Source organism: Prinia subflava, chromosome 19, assembly GCF_021018805.1.
Source record: "Prinia subflava isolate CZ2003 ecotype Zambia chromosome 19, Cam_Psub_1.2, whole genome shotgun sequence".
In the NCBI taxonomy this organism is placed as follows: Eukaryota; Metazoa; Chordata; class Aves; order Passeriformes; family Cisticolidae; genus Prinia; species Prinia subflava.
In genome coordinates, this window is record NC_086265.1 from 7,166,630 (window position 1) to 7,185,342 (window position 18,713).

Below are 18,713 nucleotides of genomic sequence, written 5' to 3' on the forward strand. Positions count from 1 at the left end.
ATTGCAGCCTACAGAGCCTTGCTCTTGTCAGAGCCCGATGTGCTGTGGATTAGCTATTACTGCAGGACAACGTGTGTTCACATTGAAATCCTCACAAGGCCCAGGTTTTGACCCAGAGAAAATTTAATAAAATGGGCCCCTTGGAGATTGTAAATGTTGGAAGAATGAGAGAGAGACTTGGATTAAAATAAGATCCTTATATGATCATTTTCTGCTGTGTGTTTGATCTTTTGGTGAATTGTATTCTTTATGTAAGATCAAGTGGTATTTTTGATTAGAGAGTTTTCATTTTGAATGGATACTATTTATAAAGCGCTTCACTTTTGGAAAAATAAAATGGGCTTTAGAAGAAGAATGAACTTTAATTTAAGGGTCTTGACTAAATCTTCCTTGAGAGCTACATGGTTTTCCTGGGACAGGTGGCCTTCCTTTTTCAGTTCCTGCCAGCCCTCCTCTGTACAGTACAATGGTGTGCAGGTAAGAGGGTGCAGTGCTTTGTATAACATGAATTTCTCTGTGGCAGTCTGTGGAGAACTGTGTGTGCATCATGCGGAACCTTTCCTATCATGTCCACAAAGAGGTCCCCGGAGCTGATAAGTACCAAGAACTAGATGCTGGTCAGACTACAGGCACAGGAGGCTCCCAGAAGAAGAAGAAAGATGATGCTGGTTGTTTTGGTGGAAAAAAAGCCAAAGGTATGTGTTGCAAAAAGCTCAGAACTGGAGATGAGTTTGGGGGTAATGTTGCTGTGCAGTCCTGCTCTTGCAAGCACATTCATTGTGCTCGTCAGGATGATGCAGTTTGTGCAGTGTTTGCAGTGTCCTGGCATGTGGTTTTCCCCTCTGTTACATCACTGTTGGAGGTTTGGGATTCTTTTTTCCACGATGGGTGTAATTTTGTTTGGCTTTGAAGAGGAGTGCTGCATGCTGACAGCTGCCATTCTGCTTTTGGAAGAAGGTGGATGTGCTCTGCCCTGCTCTGCATTGCTGTCCCCTCTGCTCCGTGCCTTGCCTGGCTGTGCAGCATGTGTGCCCTTCTCGGGGGCCAGGCCAGCGTGGCTCCATCCATCCATCCCGTGCATGGCACTCCTGCCTGTACATCCTCCATGCCTCCGGACTCTCATACTTGAAAACAAAGTAAAAGCCTCCCTTCCCACTCAAACAAGACATACAATCAGTCACTATTTCAGTAATTTAAATTGCAAACCCGGTTTTGTAGCTTTTAATTGTCAGTCACTTTTAGACCTGTTCTCTCCTCTGGGGCATGAGTGTTGCAAATGAGTTTCATTATAAGAGGGGATTAATAGTCTCAGTAACCCCCCTTCCATGTTTCCTTTACAAAGAGACACTCAAATTACATCCGTTTTCTTTGTTGTTTTAGAGAAATTACTATTCTAGACTGAATTGTGTTTTCTTTCCTTTCGTAGAGAAATTACTATTTTAGATTAATTCAGAGATAATTAATTCCATTTTCTGTCTAGGCTTCATTCTCCTCATTCATGTGTACACACATCCTGGCTTATTATTTATAGCCAGGTACGAGGAAGGGTTTTGCCCCTGAAGAGCTGATATGAAGTTGTTTGTACTCGATGGACTGTGTGCTGCACATTACTCTTTGATCTGACCTGCACAAGTTATTAAAATATTACGTGTTTCCATATGTGTTAGGGAAGTCATCACAGTGTGAACTTGCTTTGCAGACTGGTCTGTCATCAACTGCATTTAAACTGTTTAAAATAAAAAATTGATGGGTATCTTCTGTGACTGGGGGGAAAACTAAAGAAACAATTCTGCTGCCTGGGCAGCGTGTTCTCACAGGGAGTGACTGAACCTGCAGTGTGGTACCCTTTGGACACCTTTGCATGTGTGTGACTCGAGCCTGCTCCCACTGCAGTCCAGGTTGTGGCTTTGCTCGAGAGCAGCACAGTCGAAGGAAACCCTTCCAGCCCCTCCTGCGTGCCCTGTGGGAGGAGGGTGTTGTGCTGAGGGAGAGCTGTCCCCGTCCCCTCGATGCAGTGACCAGGAGCACTCCCAGGGCTGTCCCAGGCCCACCTAGAGATCCTGTCCTGGGGCTGTGCACCAGGGGCTTCATCAGCTGGAGCAGCCCAGCTCGTGTCTTTTTGGACAAACTGGTCTGGGGATGAGCCTGTGCATTGCAGCGAGCAGTGCAGGCACTCAGTGACAGCTTGGGTTTGGCTCTGTGTGTTCAGCAGGAAATAACAATATATTTTAATGGTTTTTTTCACTTTTTCGCAGTGCTCTTTTGAAAGCTGCTGTTCCCCAGAGGGAAATCAGCTGGTGATAATGCTGAGCTCACAGCTCATAGGATATAGATCAGAAGAATAGAGGGTCTCAGACAACTGTTGTGCTTAAAAGTTAAAATCCATTCATAAATGTGCTTTTAAAATCATAAAGCAAAGCTCCCTTGTCTCACTGTTAAATTTATGTGGATACTGGTCTGAACCTACCTTAATTTTCTCAGACTAGAACTTCAAAACTGACCTATTCTCTCATTTCTTACTCACTTAATCTCACCGTGTTTCCATGTTTATTTTATTTGATTTCATGGTCATTGATCACTGCATTTCAAACACCTCTGCAAAGGGCTAGTCATCCTTCTGTCCCCTCAATTGTGTAAGCACCTTTTCATTTAATAAAAAGAGAAAGAAAAGGGGAAAAAAAAAAGCTGTGCAAAGAAAGACTGGGGGGTTTTGGCAGGAACAAAAGGGAGAAAGTGAAGTACCTTGGTTTGGTTTTTTAATTGATGAAACTTCTGTAGTCTAGTAATACTCAGGTTTTGAACCTGTGCTGTGAAATTCTGCCTCTTTGTGACTGTTCCTTTGTATTTTCTTCATCCTGTAAATTTTTGTTTTCCTTTTGCTGCTTTTCTGGTAATTAGAGGAGTGGTTCAATCAAGGTGAGTCTGCAATACTTTCTTTTCATCATCACCATGACATGCTTTGTTCGGCTTTCACATGCAAGGCTAAGAGCTGAGATCAAGGTCTTGTTCATCCGCCCTCTCCTCTGCTCCCCCAGCACATCCTCCTGTTCATTTCAGCAGACATGCAAAAATCCTCTGAGGGAGCTTTTGCAGTTTGGTCTTTCCATACCACGAATGGAAAGCACGAGGATTTATTCCTTCTTGGTGTAATGCAGTAGGGGAATTGCTGTGCAGCTGGCCTGCTAAGCCCAGGGGAGCAGGAGCACCCAGGTGTGGGTTGTGTCACCAGCCCTGGCAGATGGAAGGCTCTGCTGGCTCTGGGGGGACTGGAAGGAGCCATGAGCTGCAGCAGCTTGGCTGAGAATTCTCAGCAGGGCTTGGTCCTTTTTCTGCTTGGGCTCGTGCTTGGGCTGCTGCAGCTCTGGTGCTGGCACACACAGGAGCTGGATGAAGCACCCCAGTACCTGTCTCAGGGGATAAGCTCCAGTTTCTCATCCCAGCACAGTAAGTAAAATTGCACCTGGAAGACACAAGTCTGAGGCTGAAACTTCGCTGGGCTGGGAAGTTGATGGGCTGTGGGTGCCTGGGAGCCTCCTTTACTGAGACTGATTTGGGGGTGAAGGCAGGGGCATTTTCAGGTCATGACACTTCAGATCGTGGGTTCTGGAGGGTTGGACCAAAGGAGGAATGTTGGGGAGGGGAAAATCCAACCAACCAAAATCTAATTGTCTTCCCAACAAACGGTGCTGGGTGGCATTCTGCAGTACACTGATGTCTGCAGCACACTCAGTGACTGTGAGTGGTGAGGCTGTGGAGGATGGATTTGTTGGCAGGACAGAGCTCAGCCTTTGGTTTCTGGCACTGCTCTGTGGCCAGCTCAGTGGCTGTAATAATGAGCACACAAGGAGGGTAAGGTGGGATTGTTATGAAGAAGCACTTTCCCTTGAACTTTTATTTCAACCAGAAAGCGAGCATTTGGGAATTAATCCTTCAGCAGAAATGGTCTGGCTGCACCACGGTTTGATTATCTGGTAAAGCAAAACGACATCTGAGGAAGATCAACAACAACATTAGTGATTAATAACACTGGGTCACACTTCAGAGTCTGTATGGAGTTTTTGACAGATGGAGAATGCTGAAGGTCATGTTTTGGTTGTTTCTTACATAATGAAAAGTAGCAAGGGGAGAGAGGGGAGGAATTTTAATCCCTCTGTTGCAGAGATGGTAAACTGCATCTTGCCCAAGCAAGTCTCCTGTCAGGCAGTTTTCCCAAACCACAGTGCTGTGCCAATCCTACAGCCAGGTCTCATAAAACAGGCCTGTCAGCAGGAATGTTCAAAACTCTCTCTTGGCAAAGTTCGGAGCTATGCTTCTCATCCGGCAGCAGTGGCTTTGCTCTGACACCTGTGGCTGGAAAACCTGGAGAACCTGGACATGGGTAGAAATTGAAATGTATAAAACCAGATCTTAAATGTCTCTCCTACTGCAAGTGCAGTTTGTGCTGTGGTTTCAGCATCCCTGTGGTGCACAGCCCGGTTGTGAAGATCCAGGAAGAGGCAGTGGTGTGCTCCGTAGAGATCCCAGACACATGGGTTGTGTGTGTTCACATCCGTGTTGTGAACAAATGCACAGGCTTGAGGGACAGGGCAGGATGTTCAGAGCTACAGAATCTGGCAGTGATGCTGATTTTCTCATGTTGTCAGAGGTGCATGGGGATGGCTGAGAGGATTTTAATCAGTAGACTCTTGAAATGCTAAATTTGGTCACCTTCTTGGGAACTCCAATATTTGTCAAAATCAAATAGGAAAAATAGCTGCTGGGCCTCAGATTGAAACCTTTGCTTTCTGGGTGGGTTTGTTTTGGAGTGTTCTTGCAGCTTGCTCACTTTGTCCCTGTAGTAGAGCCCTGGAAATGAAGGTGCTTGGGGTATTTCCAAACCAAATCCATTTGATTAAGCAAGTAATTTGTGGAGTTGAAATCCCCTTGGTCAGAGTTCTGTGTTCTGTACTGCTGCCATTGGCAGGCAGCTGGCAGTTTGTGCTTTGAACAGACGGGCTTTGGCCCGTGAGGTGGGAGCTCCTCAGAGGGCTGGGACACGAACCAGCAGAGGCTCCTCCAAACCTGCCAGTGTTTGCTGTCTGGCCCAGAAATGGAGAGGCAGCAGCTGAAGAGCCCAGGGCACAGGTGGAAGGTGCTGTCTTTATGAAGGATGGGTCAGTAAATAGGCAGCTGCTTTGGCATTGCCAGCTCAAAAGTAGCAGCCAACACTGCACTCCTGCTCCTTAACAAGTTGTGCACAGACACAGAGCGTACTAAACACTGCCACTGGGAAGAAGGGATCTCTTACTGTGCCATCTCAGTTTCTGCAGGGCTGAAAGAAGTGCCAAAGCAACCTCTAAATTATAGAGAGAACTTTTGAAATGAGTAGTTGTGTCAAGTAATGTGTGGCTCTCTGAGGACATGTTCTGAGGTTTAAACTATCTAATGGCAGAGACATGAAATTTTGGGTCATGTGAAGAAACAGCTTGTCCTAGTTGTAGATAAGATGGAGTCACATTTGTAGGTCTGCTTTAAGTCTGTAATCTTTGCTACACTGACTTCCTTCCCTGAATGCTTTTTTCCTTTTAATTCCCTCTGCCCTGCTTTTTCCTGTCAGTGCCCTAAGAGTCAACAAGGGTTTGCAGCCAGGAACTGGGTTCAGCTGCCATTATGAAATGCAAAGTCCTTTGGTGATGTACAGCACCTTTTCTTTCTGGTATTTGATTCCCCAAGCAATGTGTTGCTCCTTTCACAGAGCAAAAAATTGATGGAAAGCTGCAAAGTGCCACTGATTCCTGTCCCTTCCTTTAGAAAAGATACCTTTCAAGGAGTGCTGTGGTACCTGGCTGCATGACTTTTTGGCATCTTAGATGGGCTTTTACATACTTCAGTTCAGGAAATTACTTCAGATAGGCAGAACTTCTAGGTGCATGTTTTGTTTAGCACAGCAGTTAAAGTTGGCTGGTATTCACTACTGGCATTTCAAAAGAAAAGGGTGTGATCCAATCCCCTCCCAAAGAAAGGGAGAGGATGGAATATTACCTTGAGGAGAGGTTTCCCTCTTAATGTTATTCCTAAATATTCATAATGGTATTTAAAAGCTCTGATTCTTCTCTGTACAGTACTGAGTACTTTGATCCTTTTGTCAAGAGGGAAGGTAGAGTGACCCATTGAATTCACTGTGCATGTACCAACCCCATGCTGTAAAAAGGCAGGGACTGCCCTTTCCCATCTCATGACCTGTTGGCAGTCAAGACTCAGACTAATCTCCTCATTACATTTTCAAGGACCATTTTCCTGTTTGCTTTTAAGCAGCCTGACTGGTGGAGCTTCCAGCCCTTTCTGTAAAGCCTCCATTAACAGCCTGGTAGTCCCTGTGCAGAAGCCACTTCTGGCAGCTTAAATTGCATTCTCTGAATTCATCCCATTGCACCTGCCTTCCCTGCTCTGGAGGGAGAGAAACTAAATAACTTGATTTTTCCCCCCTCAAAATAATTTGGAAAAGCTCAGTTGTGCACTGCAGTCCTCAGAAGCCATGCAGATTCTTGCACTGCCTTCCAAATCTCTCTCTGCTGCCAGTATTCCTCCCATGGCAAGGTTCCTGCTTACCCCACAGCATCCGTGTGGGCTTACCCAAGGCAGTGTCTCCCCTTGGGGGCATGGAAACCAACCCTTCCCTCCCCATGGGTTTACATAACCTTGAATTCTCAGCCTAACTGAAAGTGCAGGTTTTGTTCTGTTTTATGTAAAGGTTGTATAAATTAAAGCTGATGTAATAGTTTGACGCTGTTTCTTATTAAAAGTATGGAATTATTTCCATTAGTTTTTAATAAATAGCAGAAATGACACTTTGTTGATTGAAGGGCAGTTCAAGGTTGAGTTGTTGGCTGCTGTCTGTATAATATATTAAATCTAGGTCTTCCTGCCTGGTTGTTGCTTTGCAAAGCAAAGCTGTTGTTTTTTAGCTCTGCTGCTGAGTTCTTGCCTGAGCTAAGCTTCAGGTCAAAATTCCTCTGTGAAAACAACAAGTAAATACTGGGCTTCTGAGGGAGGGGCACAGCTTTGCCAAGAAGGGAAATGGCACAGTTTTCCAAGGTTTCAAGCACTCCTAAGACTCTCTGAAACGCTTGTGCTAAGCATGTTTGCAGATCAACCTGAAAGCAGCACGGGTGTTTGTCCCTAAGTGTGCTCATGCTAAAAGCACAGCTGTGCAGCTGGGCTGCCCGTCAGGTACACACAGTCATGGGTGGCAGTCTGTGATTTATATTCTGGGTCTGTATCTTCTCCCATCTTGTAGATGCACATGACAGTAACTTACCTGTCAGTATACTGACAGTCTTCTCCATCTGTTGTCTTCTTTTTTGCACAGGAAAGAAGAATGGAGATTTGGACAGGAATTTTGATACACTTGATTTGCCTAAGCGGTCTGAAGCAGCAAAAGGTAATGCTAATGTTTGTGCTTTTGGAAATAACAAGTAGCTTGGGAGCTGGAGGATCTTAAAGGGACTTGAGGCTTGAGCATATCAGGCTGATCTCTTTCTTTTGTAGTCAGTTAATTGAAATAATGAAGATATCTGTGCATGCTGTTATCTAATGTTGAATACTGGATATGAATTTTTATCTAAGACTGCTGAATTGGTGGAATCTTGTAGAAGCCTGTCTGATTTGGTGTTAGGTGATTGTAACTCCAGAGAGGGGTGAGTGCAAGCTCTCCTCCTCTACAGCTCCATCTCCAACCCACCTGCACCAGAGCTGACTGTAAGGAGTTGTGAAATGCACTCAGTGAGAGTACTTGGCACTAATCCTTTCCCTTCCCTGGCGTCTCTGTCATTCTTCAACGTTCTGTGGAATTGGGTGACAGCAGGGACTGAGGATTTTTGCCTTTACTGATGGTCTGTCTTCCCCTGAACCCAGCATTCCTCCCTGTCTGTAGTGAGGGGTACTTGTAGTTTTCCAGAATCTGGGAGGTTCACAGAAAAATTCTTCTGCATTCTGCTTCTGTATTTCAGCTCTGGCAGAGGTGGGATCTTCCACAATCTGCATTCCCTTCTTGCATGCATGGTACTGTTTTTAATTGGAGATTAGGAGGTGATTTGGGATTTTGTCAGAATTCTTAGAGCATTGGATGGTGTGTTGAGACTTGCACAGGTTTTGATTTGAAATGTGTGCAATGTCTCTGCAAAGATCCAGCCATTGTCATGGCAACTGCTGCGGTGCCACCCTGTCAGCCTCACCTTAATGCGCTCTGAATACCCAGATCTACCTGAGTATTCCTCAGAAGAAAGATTTTAAACTCTTCCCGCATCCATAGAGAATTTTGGGGAGTATAAGGAGACAGTCTGACTCAGTGGAGAGATCCATGGACTTGGGATACCTCAATTATGCTCTTGGTGACCGTGGTCCAGTCCACTTATTTGTGCTTCAGTTTCCTTGCTGTTAACTGAGAGCAGCAGCGGAGGCCGTGTCTGAGATCCTTAGAGATGTGCTGATAGGCAGTAATGTTGTGATAATTATACATACATAGTGCTGCACTCACTCAAATTCACAGTGAAACTCTGATTGATGATATGCAAACTAATCCTAATACGCAGATGAATCTAATCTATTTACAGACACCCTTTAGAGTGGATGCAGTTTCTATCTCATGTCTAAACACTTGATTTTCATTTGGTGCATTATTGCACCAGATCTTCAGTATCTTGTGAAATAATGCAAGATACTAATGAACCTCTCAGAAGCTGCAGTGCCATCCTATTTAGAGAGCTGCAGGGAACTTCTAACCAGCCTTCACTGCTGCCATCAGTTCAGGCTGGGAGCTGATTACAGTGCAGAGCAAGGAGACACCTTTAGGATGCAGGAAAAGAAAGGAATGCAAAATTTAGCAAGGGCTTCAGCATTTGCCTTCCTTTCTAAGTGTGATTGGAATGTAGGTGCCACTAAAGGGAAAAGATGGAAATCAAGAATTTCTGCAAGGAAATCTATCTTGCATAGCTTTCCTTAAAATAAGATTAAAATCTTCCGTGTGGCTCTGTTAATGGTAGTGATATGCAGATCTGATGGGAGGTGTATCCGTCTCTGAGCTTACACAGCTTATCATATTCAGTGCTAGGAATATCACACTCTTGAAGAGGTTGTTTGATAATTTTGAGGCACCCCTGATTAATCAAAGTCAAATAGATTACATCTCTCATGCTAGATAAGGTCAGGAGATTAATCCCACAGCAGTTTGAGAGACGCACTTTGACATGAAGAAAGGCATGAGTAACTATTGACTTGTGTGCTAAGAGTAAAAAACCAGGACAATGATGCATTTTGGTTCACTTTTTTTGCTGGTAGTTTGCTGCCAAGCATCTCATTTACTCAAGAATTCCTGGATACTAAAGGTTCTAACAAGGTTGCTTGAACTTTAAATTGTTCGCGAAAATAAAGAAAAAAAAATTGCAGTTTTAAAACCCTTAAGAGCTCTGGTCAGATCTCTTCTGTGGAGTATAATTGGCTCTGATGAGATCAGCTCTCAGCTGAGGCAGAACCTCGTTACCAAGATGGAAAAATCATGCAAGTTTTAATGATCAAAAGCACTCAGATTGAGTGACATGATGAAGTGGTATTTCAAAAATCAACAATTATAGATTAATCTCTTTCATGTATTATTAAAGCCATATTAAAGTGAGTTTTCAGCTGGAATCTTTGTGAGCAAATGAAACTGCAGTAATAAGATTTGTTCATGCAGTGCAGCAAATGAACATTGTGGTAGTTAACAAATATTGGGATGTAGTGTTGTTAAGTTTCCTGTAATCTTAGTCAACATCCATGGAGTTTATCTGGTGGATCTAAAGATGTGGTTCCAAGAACTTGACATCGTGGTTTCCCTATGAGATAGTCCTAGGTATGACCACTGAGCTTGATTGAGACTGATTGTGATCACTTGAAAAACCATGGACTAGTAGCAGCAAAATAGTTCAGACCTATTTTCTATCAGCTCTGGAAACTTCATTTTGACTCCAGATTTCTTGGAAGGCAGGACTCTCTGCCTGGCCTGTAGCCAGACATCACAAAACCAGAAGCTTCTGTCGATTGTGTGTGGGGACTGGCGAGTGTCTGTGCAGGCTGCAGAGGCTTCTCGGTCCTTCAGAGCACCTGTCCTGCTGGTACAACATCGTGGGAGCCTCTTCATATCCTGAACAATCTAAGGGGTCCTGGGAGTTGTAACCTAGTTTAAATGCTAGTATTCCACCTTTTTTCCCCCCTGGAATTTGTTCTGGTGAGGAATGAGTGAAGGAAGGCAGTTCTGTTTCTCAGAGTGATGAACTAGAGTCTCTTCCTGATGGCTCCTGGTTTTTTAATGGGAATCAGGTTTTGCTGCAGCACATCATTTGAGCAGCCCTGAAACCATTTCTAAGCCTTTAATAATTTTATGTGCTAGGCATTCTGGCAGGGGAAAGCTTCCAGTTCAGGGTTGTTATCTGTGGTAAACTGGATAATGTCAGACGGGAGAACTTGCAGTGCTTTCAGAAGCTGTCTCATCTGATATTAAAAAATAAATGTATATGCCCTGGCAGTGTCCAGAGTACTCCTGTCCTCGTGAGGAAAGATGGTGAAAGAGAAGCTTCTTGTTTCCTCTGTTGAAAGGAGCATATTTTTTTCCCTGACAGTCAAAGAGAGAGAGCATAAATTTGGGGGAAAGTGATATGAGCTTGCATAGAGAAGGGAGCAGCACTGACAAGAAATTATGAATGCTGTCCTCAGAACCTTGCTAAATTTAGGACTTTCAAAAATTACTGCTTCTGTGAGGGGTGGGGGGGGAAAGTTGTACTGAAATCCCTTCCCCACTCTAAAGTAGGTCAGTGATAGTGGTGCTGGCTGCCTCCTCTGCAGCGTGTTCTCCTCTGCACTACCACAGTGCTGATTTCTCCTGTGTGCACATTAAATACACAGCGTAGTACAACTCCCGTGCTTTGCTCACAGAGTCCTTAATTTCTGAGCAGGAGTAGTGGCAGGAGGCTCAGGCACTGGGGGAAGATGAGGATTAATCATATCTGTGCAGGGGAAGGCAGGGTCTCAGATGGCACTGCCTCTGTGATAAGGTGTTCTGAGCAGAATCAGGACTGATGTGTGTCAGCCCCCCAAAGATGTTACAGGGATTGTAACATTTAATCCTCCTGTGTGAAGGTGTTGGACTGTCCACCTCTGTTCCTCAGTGCTGGAGTATGGGAGGAGAAAGTCCAGAAGAGCAGAACAGGTTTTTTGTGTGGAGTCAGCATTAGGTTATTCCTAATTAAATCCAGAGCTCAGTGCTGTCTGGTTTAAGCAAATCTCATGGCTTGTTGTTTATGTGCATGTACATCTGAGGGCAGAGCAGAAGCTGTTCTGTGGAGCTTTGGGTGTTGAAGTTCAGCTCTCATTTCAGTTTATCTCATTAGGGAGTTGAAGGTCTTCAGCCATAAGGAGACATGCAGGTACACTGCAGACTGGTGGATGAGCTGGCTCATTTTCTCCTTTAAAGCAATTATTAAACTGCTTATTGATGTCTCTTTTCCTTTTTGATTACTTAAGTTTAGTTCCATTTTAATGGGAATATAAGTTTAGGAGAGAGTTGTGCTGAAATACAGAACTAGTTAAAAATGCTTGTAATTGAAGAAGTCTATTTTGTTGCAGTGGGGACATCACAGAAAAGCTGAATTTATCTGAAAGCTCAGCTTTGTGTGTACACTTACCCTGGTCAGCAGCCTATGTAGGCTGGGAATGAGATTTTGGATGAACTTGTCAGCAGGTGAATTTCTTCTTCTCCATTATCTGAGATCCTCAGTCACTTTCCATGTAGCCTCATGCTGATGATAGATTTTCTATTCCAGAAGGTGAGTGTTTAAATTCCCTTATAAATCTTTGTATTACTGCTCCAGGAAATTAGACTTCCTGGCACTGTCAGGGTAATGACTTTAACTTAGTAGATTACAAAAGTGCCAGCAATTTGTCTTCAGCTAAAGGCAACATGTAGTGAAAGGAGAGAGAAACTTCACTTTGCTCTGGGTTTAGTTTGTAATTAAGATTGGCTGCAGTTCGCATTTCACTGCTGCTTTAATTTGCTTTTTTAAATCTTTACAAGTTGACTCAAGCACTCACCTGCCCTTTCCAGCTCCCTTCCATCATTAATTTTGATTGTTGTATGGTGAATAAATGAGTAGAACTGATTGATTAATGGCACCATCCACACCCCTCCTGTGCCTGCTGGAAATTCAGGGACTGGGAAGATCTCCTTGGTGAGAGCGACTAACATTTTCTTGTATTAACATCTTTAGAGCATTTCATGCACGTTATCGAGAATTCTGATCAGAATTATTAAGTATCTCTTATTTCTGTTGCTTTCCTAAGCTGAGTATTCATTTTAGTCCCATGTGTTTTTCATAATTTACAAAGCAGTGAAAGGTTTCTCACCTGTCTTCCAGGGCTTTGAGTCAGAGAAAATTTATTGCGTTGAACAGGAAAATTCCCATATTCAACCTGCCCTTGCCAAACTTTATCTAATCTGGTACCTTTAAATTCCCGTTCTTTTTCCCAATATTTTCAAGGAATTCAGAGCAAGCACCTGTGGATTTTTGGTTTCTTGTGTACACACTCTTTTCATAGGTGACTGCTAATTGTTCTGGAACACTCTGCCTTTTTTGTTATAATCTTCTCTGATTCTTATATTCAGTGTTCTTATTTGTTCAGAGCTGGTGGACACATGCATAAATTGCTCCCTGGCCTGCTGAGCTGTGCTCCACAGGTGAAAACTTATTGTGATCTTTCTGGATCTGTTAAATTTGAATATGTAGAACATAAATTGTAAGTTTAGGGTTGAAACTGAAGGCTTAGAAAAATCATACAGGGAGATGCAGCTGGAATGTGAATTGGAGGTCCAGGAATACTGTTCTGTGTCTGCCACTAATTCTTTCCATTTGATATCCTACAATCCTATCCAGTTGTGTCCTACAATATTCTTACTTTAAAGACTGCAAGGAAACAAATGTTTTTCTGGGAGAAATACTAAAGGATATAACTGAAACCCTGTACAGTAACTGTGTACAGCAGTGCTGCTGAGACTCACAGCTCTGCTGTGTGGAGTGCAGTTATTCCACAAAATCTTGTGAGAGGAATTTGAGACTGTTACAGGAGCAGCTCTGGTGTTACCTGTCTGCTCAGGAATGTGAAGAATAGTTTTGGCTTTGCGTCCTGGTAATTGCTGCTGTGTTTGTCAAATCACTCTGGCTTCAGAGCATGCCTTGACATTGCAGCCCTGAGCTGTGGTTTCCAGTCCCTTGCTTCGTCCTTAGCAACTTCCAGGCAAAAATTATGTTTACAGATAAGACAGGCTAGATTCGTGGTAGGCATGAAATGGCATCTGTGGAACAGAAAAGCTCTTGCAGCTGAGTAGGGAAAGCACAATGTTTGTGTGAGTAGACTGTGCTGTGAATGGCCCAGCTGAGAGGTTGTGTCAGGAGGATCTGAGCTGGGGACTTGAAGTAGTTCTGCTGTATGGAGGGTATAGAACCAGTGTGAGCTGGAGAAGAGATTTCAGCTGTGATATTTAAATGCTACTAACACCTCCCCCCCCCAGCATGGGTACTTCATAGTGTGAATGTCTTCCCAGGTTTAGGTCATGAGGCTTTGAAGTTTAAGCTTGAGGGACCAATGGGAAACGACTGCTGGGGCAGGGAGGCAGGAGGAGCAATTGTAGTGATATGAGAATTCCATTCTGCTCTGTATTTACAGAAGTTGAAACTCTTTGTGAAGTCACAAGGTGGTGGTTCTTGTCCGTCGATGTTCATCTCTACTGCGATTTATTTTCCTGTAGAACTCCGGATTTTCCCTTTGTCTTCTACTTCTGTCTTAACAGCTGGAGGTCACATGCAAGATGAGTTAGGACAACAGCTTTGTTTCTGAATAATTTCAAACTTTCCCTTCTGAATGAGAAAAATCTGACTCACTTCTAAGATACTTTGGTTATCTTGGAAATAGTGAATCAACCTCAACAGCTGTTCTTCTTTATCCTTCTTTTGCATTCTCAGATGTTTAGTCTCCCTCAGCACATGGGGGAAAAGCTGAGAGTTGGAGGCAAGATTCTCCCTTTAGGTCCTTTCGCCTGTGGCTCTCTTGGGACTGTGAAAAGACTCCAGCAGTCGGCTTCCAGCTCCTTGCCTGAGGTTGACACCCAGGAGCATAGATCTGCTATAATAACCAGCAGTATCTTCAGAAGACAGGAGTCCCAGGTGGTAAATTCCCTTTCCAGCTTGGTGTGAATTTGTGGCCAAGTTACAAGTGCACAGAAAATGTGATTTAGGCATCTTAAACAGGCAGAGCCTGCATATACTTGCATAATAAAGTAGCCTATGAAAAACTGAACAGCAGGAGCTCCACTAGAGCACATGGTAATTACAGCAGCTAATAAGGAGATGGAGTGATCTGGAGCTTCAGTTGAAGACAATTTGAAGAAGAGTCTCATTTTCCTGGTCCAGCATTGCTACTGACTTTTGGAGTGGCCTTAGGCAAGTTGCTAGCATTCAGTTACTGGGGTTGTAGTGAACCTGTTCATGAGGAGCCTGCTATTTCCACTGCCTTTACTAGAAGAATCACTTCACCAAAATAATAGCTAGAATAATTACCTTCACTAAAATAATTAGTGTTTTCACTGCTGCAGTGAGAACCAATGCAAATGGAGTGCATGTGATATATTTGTAAAAACAGCAAAATTCTGGTAAAGTGTGCTGTATCACAGCTGTTACTAGCAGCACAGTGATAGAAAAATTAAATAAAAACATAATTTCAGTTAAAGGTGGATGGCAGAGTTTTGCCCCAGTGAGATACTGTGGGAATGGACTGAGGTGTTCATGTTATGGAGAGAATTTTGCAAATATGTAATTCTGTGAATTGCTTTGTGCTCTCACTATGCATATTGAACCTATTGTGTGTTTTTACTGAGAAGTTCAACTGCATTATTTATGATGCTTTGTATAGAAAGCTGTATACATAAACCAATGCATAACTGGAAACCTTGGTAAGTTTTACTGCCCAGCTACATTTACTTTAGTTGTAGCATTGTGTGCTGTCTGGCAATGCAGCATCTTAACTCTTCAACCACTGATTGGATTTTCATTTCCACTTGGCTAATATTTCTGATGAAAAATAGTTAATGTTGGAAAGCTGTAGTTGTCAGTCACATGTTTTTAATTTTCACAGCTTTTCCTGTACTGTTTGCCCTGCTGAGAATGGTAAATTCTCTTCCCTCCCCACATTTCAGATTGTGTATGTTTTTGCATGTCTCATTTAGCATTTCTATTCTACAAGCAATTCTAATTGTTACTCTAAAATAGAATGCTTGTTATTACAGAGCATAGCTCATTATACAGATGCTGCTCCAGGACTGTTTATAAAAGGAGAATGTGCCAAGAAAGCCTGCCAGGAATAAAAGCAGGAGTTGATGGGAAGGTGTTTATCCCTCATAACTGTAGCTGCCTTAGTCTTGGGATTCCATCTCTGCAGTGAAAGACTCACCCCACCCACCTATCCATCACTGTTGCGTTGTGTCAGATTCTGCCATGCCACTTAGTTTCAGCTAAGAAACAATAACAATGAAATCTCTGAGCTTCCCCCTTCCCTTTTAGCATAAGCGTAAAAAATGAGATGATCTTTGAAGGGGTACAAATCCAAAAGTTGCCCAGGTTGTCCACTCAGTATCGCCAGGAAGCTCAGGGAAGAGGAATTCAGCTTCTGTCAGAATTTAGAGATGAAATTCCATGTCAAAATCAATTACAAAAACCGTGTTGCACGAAGTTACGCTTGTCTCTGGTGTCCATCAAAAGTACCGCAGCAAAGTTGTGCTGACAAAGCTGCTTGGCAAGTTAAGGGATCTGCAGAAAGTTACAGAACAGCTGAGGCAGAAAAGTGATGTAATGTCGATTTAAATCCCCTTCCAGATCTCCAGAAATAGTGTGGGCAGAAGCAAGGGAGGTAGTTACAGCTCCAGGTGAGTGTTCTGAAGGCTGTGCCTCTAGCAGTAACCAGAATGTGGATTTTTGAGAGCCGAGGTGTCTTGGGCACTAGACAGACATCACTCGAGTCTCACTGAAAGCATCTGTCCCATCTGCTGTGCTTCAGCCCACAGAAATGGAGGCTAAAGCCACATAACTGGCACTGGAGCAGGTTCCTCAGAGAGGTTTTGAAGGCTTCTTTATATCACTGAAGGATTTAAAGACCTGACTGGACAAAAGCATGATAGCTTGGTATAATTCTGGCTTTGAGCAGGAAGCTGGCCCAGGTGGCTTCCCACATTCCCTTCAGCCTAGTTGTTCTGTGTAACTCTCATTAACTGATTACAGAGTCAGCCAGGAAAAGTATGTCTGCATAAAACCAGCACATTCTTCCAAAACAGCTTAATCCACAACTGGTGGATTAGGTGACTCAGATGAGAAGAAGAATGAGAAAATCCATTTGCCCATGGAACCTGAGAAAGGAGCATATATACAAAATTGAGTGTATCAGGTTGCACCTCAAAATACAGCTTGTTTCAAAGAAAAATATATTTTTGCTTATAATGTGTACTTTACTGGTGCCAGCATAATAAACCATGGAATCCTCAGAACACTCAATAATCAGCCTTTGAGGGTCTGCTTATAGCAGCTAATGGTGGGGGAGAGAAAGGGGAATGAAAATCAAGTAGTTGTGTGATTCTGAACTAATTGCAAATTGTGGTACTAGAGAACAGGCAAGGAGACCTTCCTTATAGTGCAGCCAAGACAGGGAGGTACATGCATTTTTTCCACTTCTGCTTGAACAGTATTATAGTTAATGGAAAGCTTTAATCATAGAGCTAATCTGAAAATTAAAACAAACTGGAATGTCAAATAACCTGGGCATTTTAAATTGCTGAAGCCACTGATGATCATTAGTTGGGCTGAAGCTGCAGTCATGTTTTGCAGAAGAGCAAATAAAGAGAATCAAAAAATTAGGACTTCTGTTTTCTCAGCATTAATTTCCAGAGAGTGTACCTGCACAGCTGCTGCAGCCCTATTATCTGACTCATTACTTTGTAAACCACTGTGAGATATCTCGAATGTGAAAGCTGCGATGTAAAGTCATATTTATTTCTGTAACCCTGAGTGCTCTGCTCAGGCTTAAAAGCTCCCCCCCCCCTTCTCCACCATGACAGGGGAATTATAGGACTTAATGTGCCATATACCTCTAACTGTGGATTGAAGAAAAATGACCTTGAACTGAGAGGCAGGCATTTTACATGGTAAAGCAGTCACTTAAATTTACCTGTCAACTGGAGACGGGGGAGCCTTACCTCTGCATGGTTTAGAAGGCAATGTCAGTCCAGCTGCTGGTTGCTCTGAACCCACTGAGAGCTTGATTGCTGACCCAGGCATTTCCAGATGATCAGTGAGAATGTTGATTGGTATGTGGTAGAAAGGAGAGCATTTTTATTTCAGCCTCACAGACCATTAGTTTCAGCCCTGAATTTTCTGTGTCTTGATCACAGGGAAAATTGGAAGTCTGTAATAGCATGAAATGTAATTTGTCTGTGCAGGAATAGACCCTGGTTCAGGCAGATCTAGAAGGGGGCAGTGTGGAGAGCAGTCCTTGCACCTCATGCCCAGGTCATTGATGTCTTGCACACCTTGCCATCCCTTTACTAAAAATCCTGTTGCTTTTGTTGGAGATGTCTAGAGCAGCTTTGTGGGGTGTATTACCAGTAGCCTCAGTGAAGTGTAAGCACCAACTCACTGACAGTCCACTCGAGCAGGCCAGCTCTAGATCAGCAAGGCTGAATTCACGGGGAGGGGAAAGGGGCACCACTGCTGAAGTGAGTTGTGCAGTTAGAGGGCATTTCAGTGGCACAGCTGGGAACAGAGATGAGATTGCCTGATTCCTAAAGCAATTTCCAGTCTTCCTATCATGCTCATGCTAGCAAGCCCACTCCATTCAGAGATGTCAGTTCTTCTTGTCTCTCATACAAAGCTAGGAAGAACATTTAATTTAATGAGTTTTGTTTTGAGACTTCTAAAATCACAACCAGCAAATCTGTAATCACGATTGAGCATATAATTGCATCTTATCCTGCTGAGAGCTTAAAAATAATGAGCTAGAAAAACATCTCCAAAGACTCAGAGCGTGATGGGCCAAGAGGTAGGTCCAGAGAAAGGTTCTGCCTTACCTGGAGTGTCCCCAGTGACCTGTAAACACTTAGGAAACTGGAAGCCTGCATTTCTTGCAGGTGTAGGTTTCCCACTGCCCTTTCGGGGCACATTTCACATTGAGTAATAAAACCAGAGAGCACACAAGGCAACCTGCAGATGTGTGAGAGAAGAGATGAGAAGTGGGAAGGATGACTGAGGTGTTGTGTTCTTGGCAGTGTGTTCAGAATTTCTCAAGGAATGAGAAACTGGGGGTGTTAGGAGCGTGAGACCTAATCCCATTTATTCAATTACACAAGCACTGCTCCTGGGAGAGTATTTCAGGTTAGTGATAGTGTCCAAAATGTCAGACTTGGGAAATGCACGTGTGCCTTGGATTTGGGCAGTTCTGCAAGGTTTTGCTTAATAGTTAAATTCTAATAAGCAGGTCCCTTCTAAATCCAACACCCCACTTGCTGAAAAGACTGCTGAGAGTAAAACCCTGCACAGTAAACTGTATTGGCAGTTTTCTGGATGGCTGGATCCTACTTTCCCTAAACACTGAAAATTTGGTGCCAGTTGTTT

The 18,713-nt window shown here is 43.5% G+C and overlaps 1 protein-coding gene across 4 annotated transcripts in view; it reads left to right on the forward strand.

The window, feature by feature from the left end:
• The window catches only part of ARVCF (ARVCF delta catenin family member), a 241,827-nt gene that overhangs the window by 195,378 nt on the left and 27,736 nt on the right, over positions 1 to 18,713 (forward strand). For all 4 annotated transcript variants that reach the window (XM_063415693.1, XM_063415691.1, XM_063415694.1 and 1 more), the window contains 2 exons: positions 524 to 695; positions 7,349 to 7,420. In XM_063415693.1, coding sequence (XP_063271763.1) covers positions 524 to 695; positions 7,349 to 7,420 — 244 coding nt within the window. The remainder of the gene's footprint in view (positions 1 to 523; positions 696 to 7,348; positions 7,421 to 18,713) is intronic.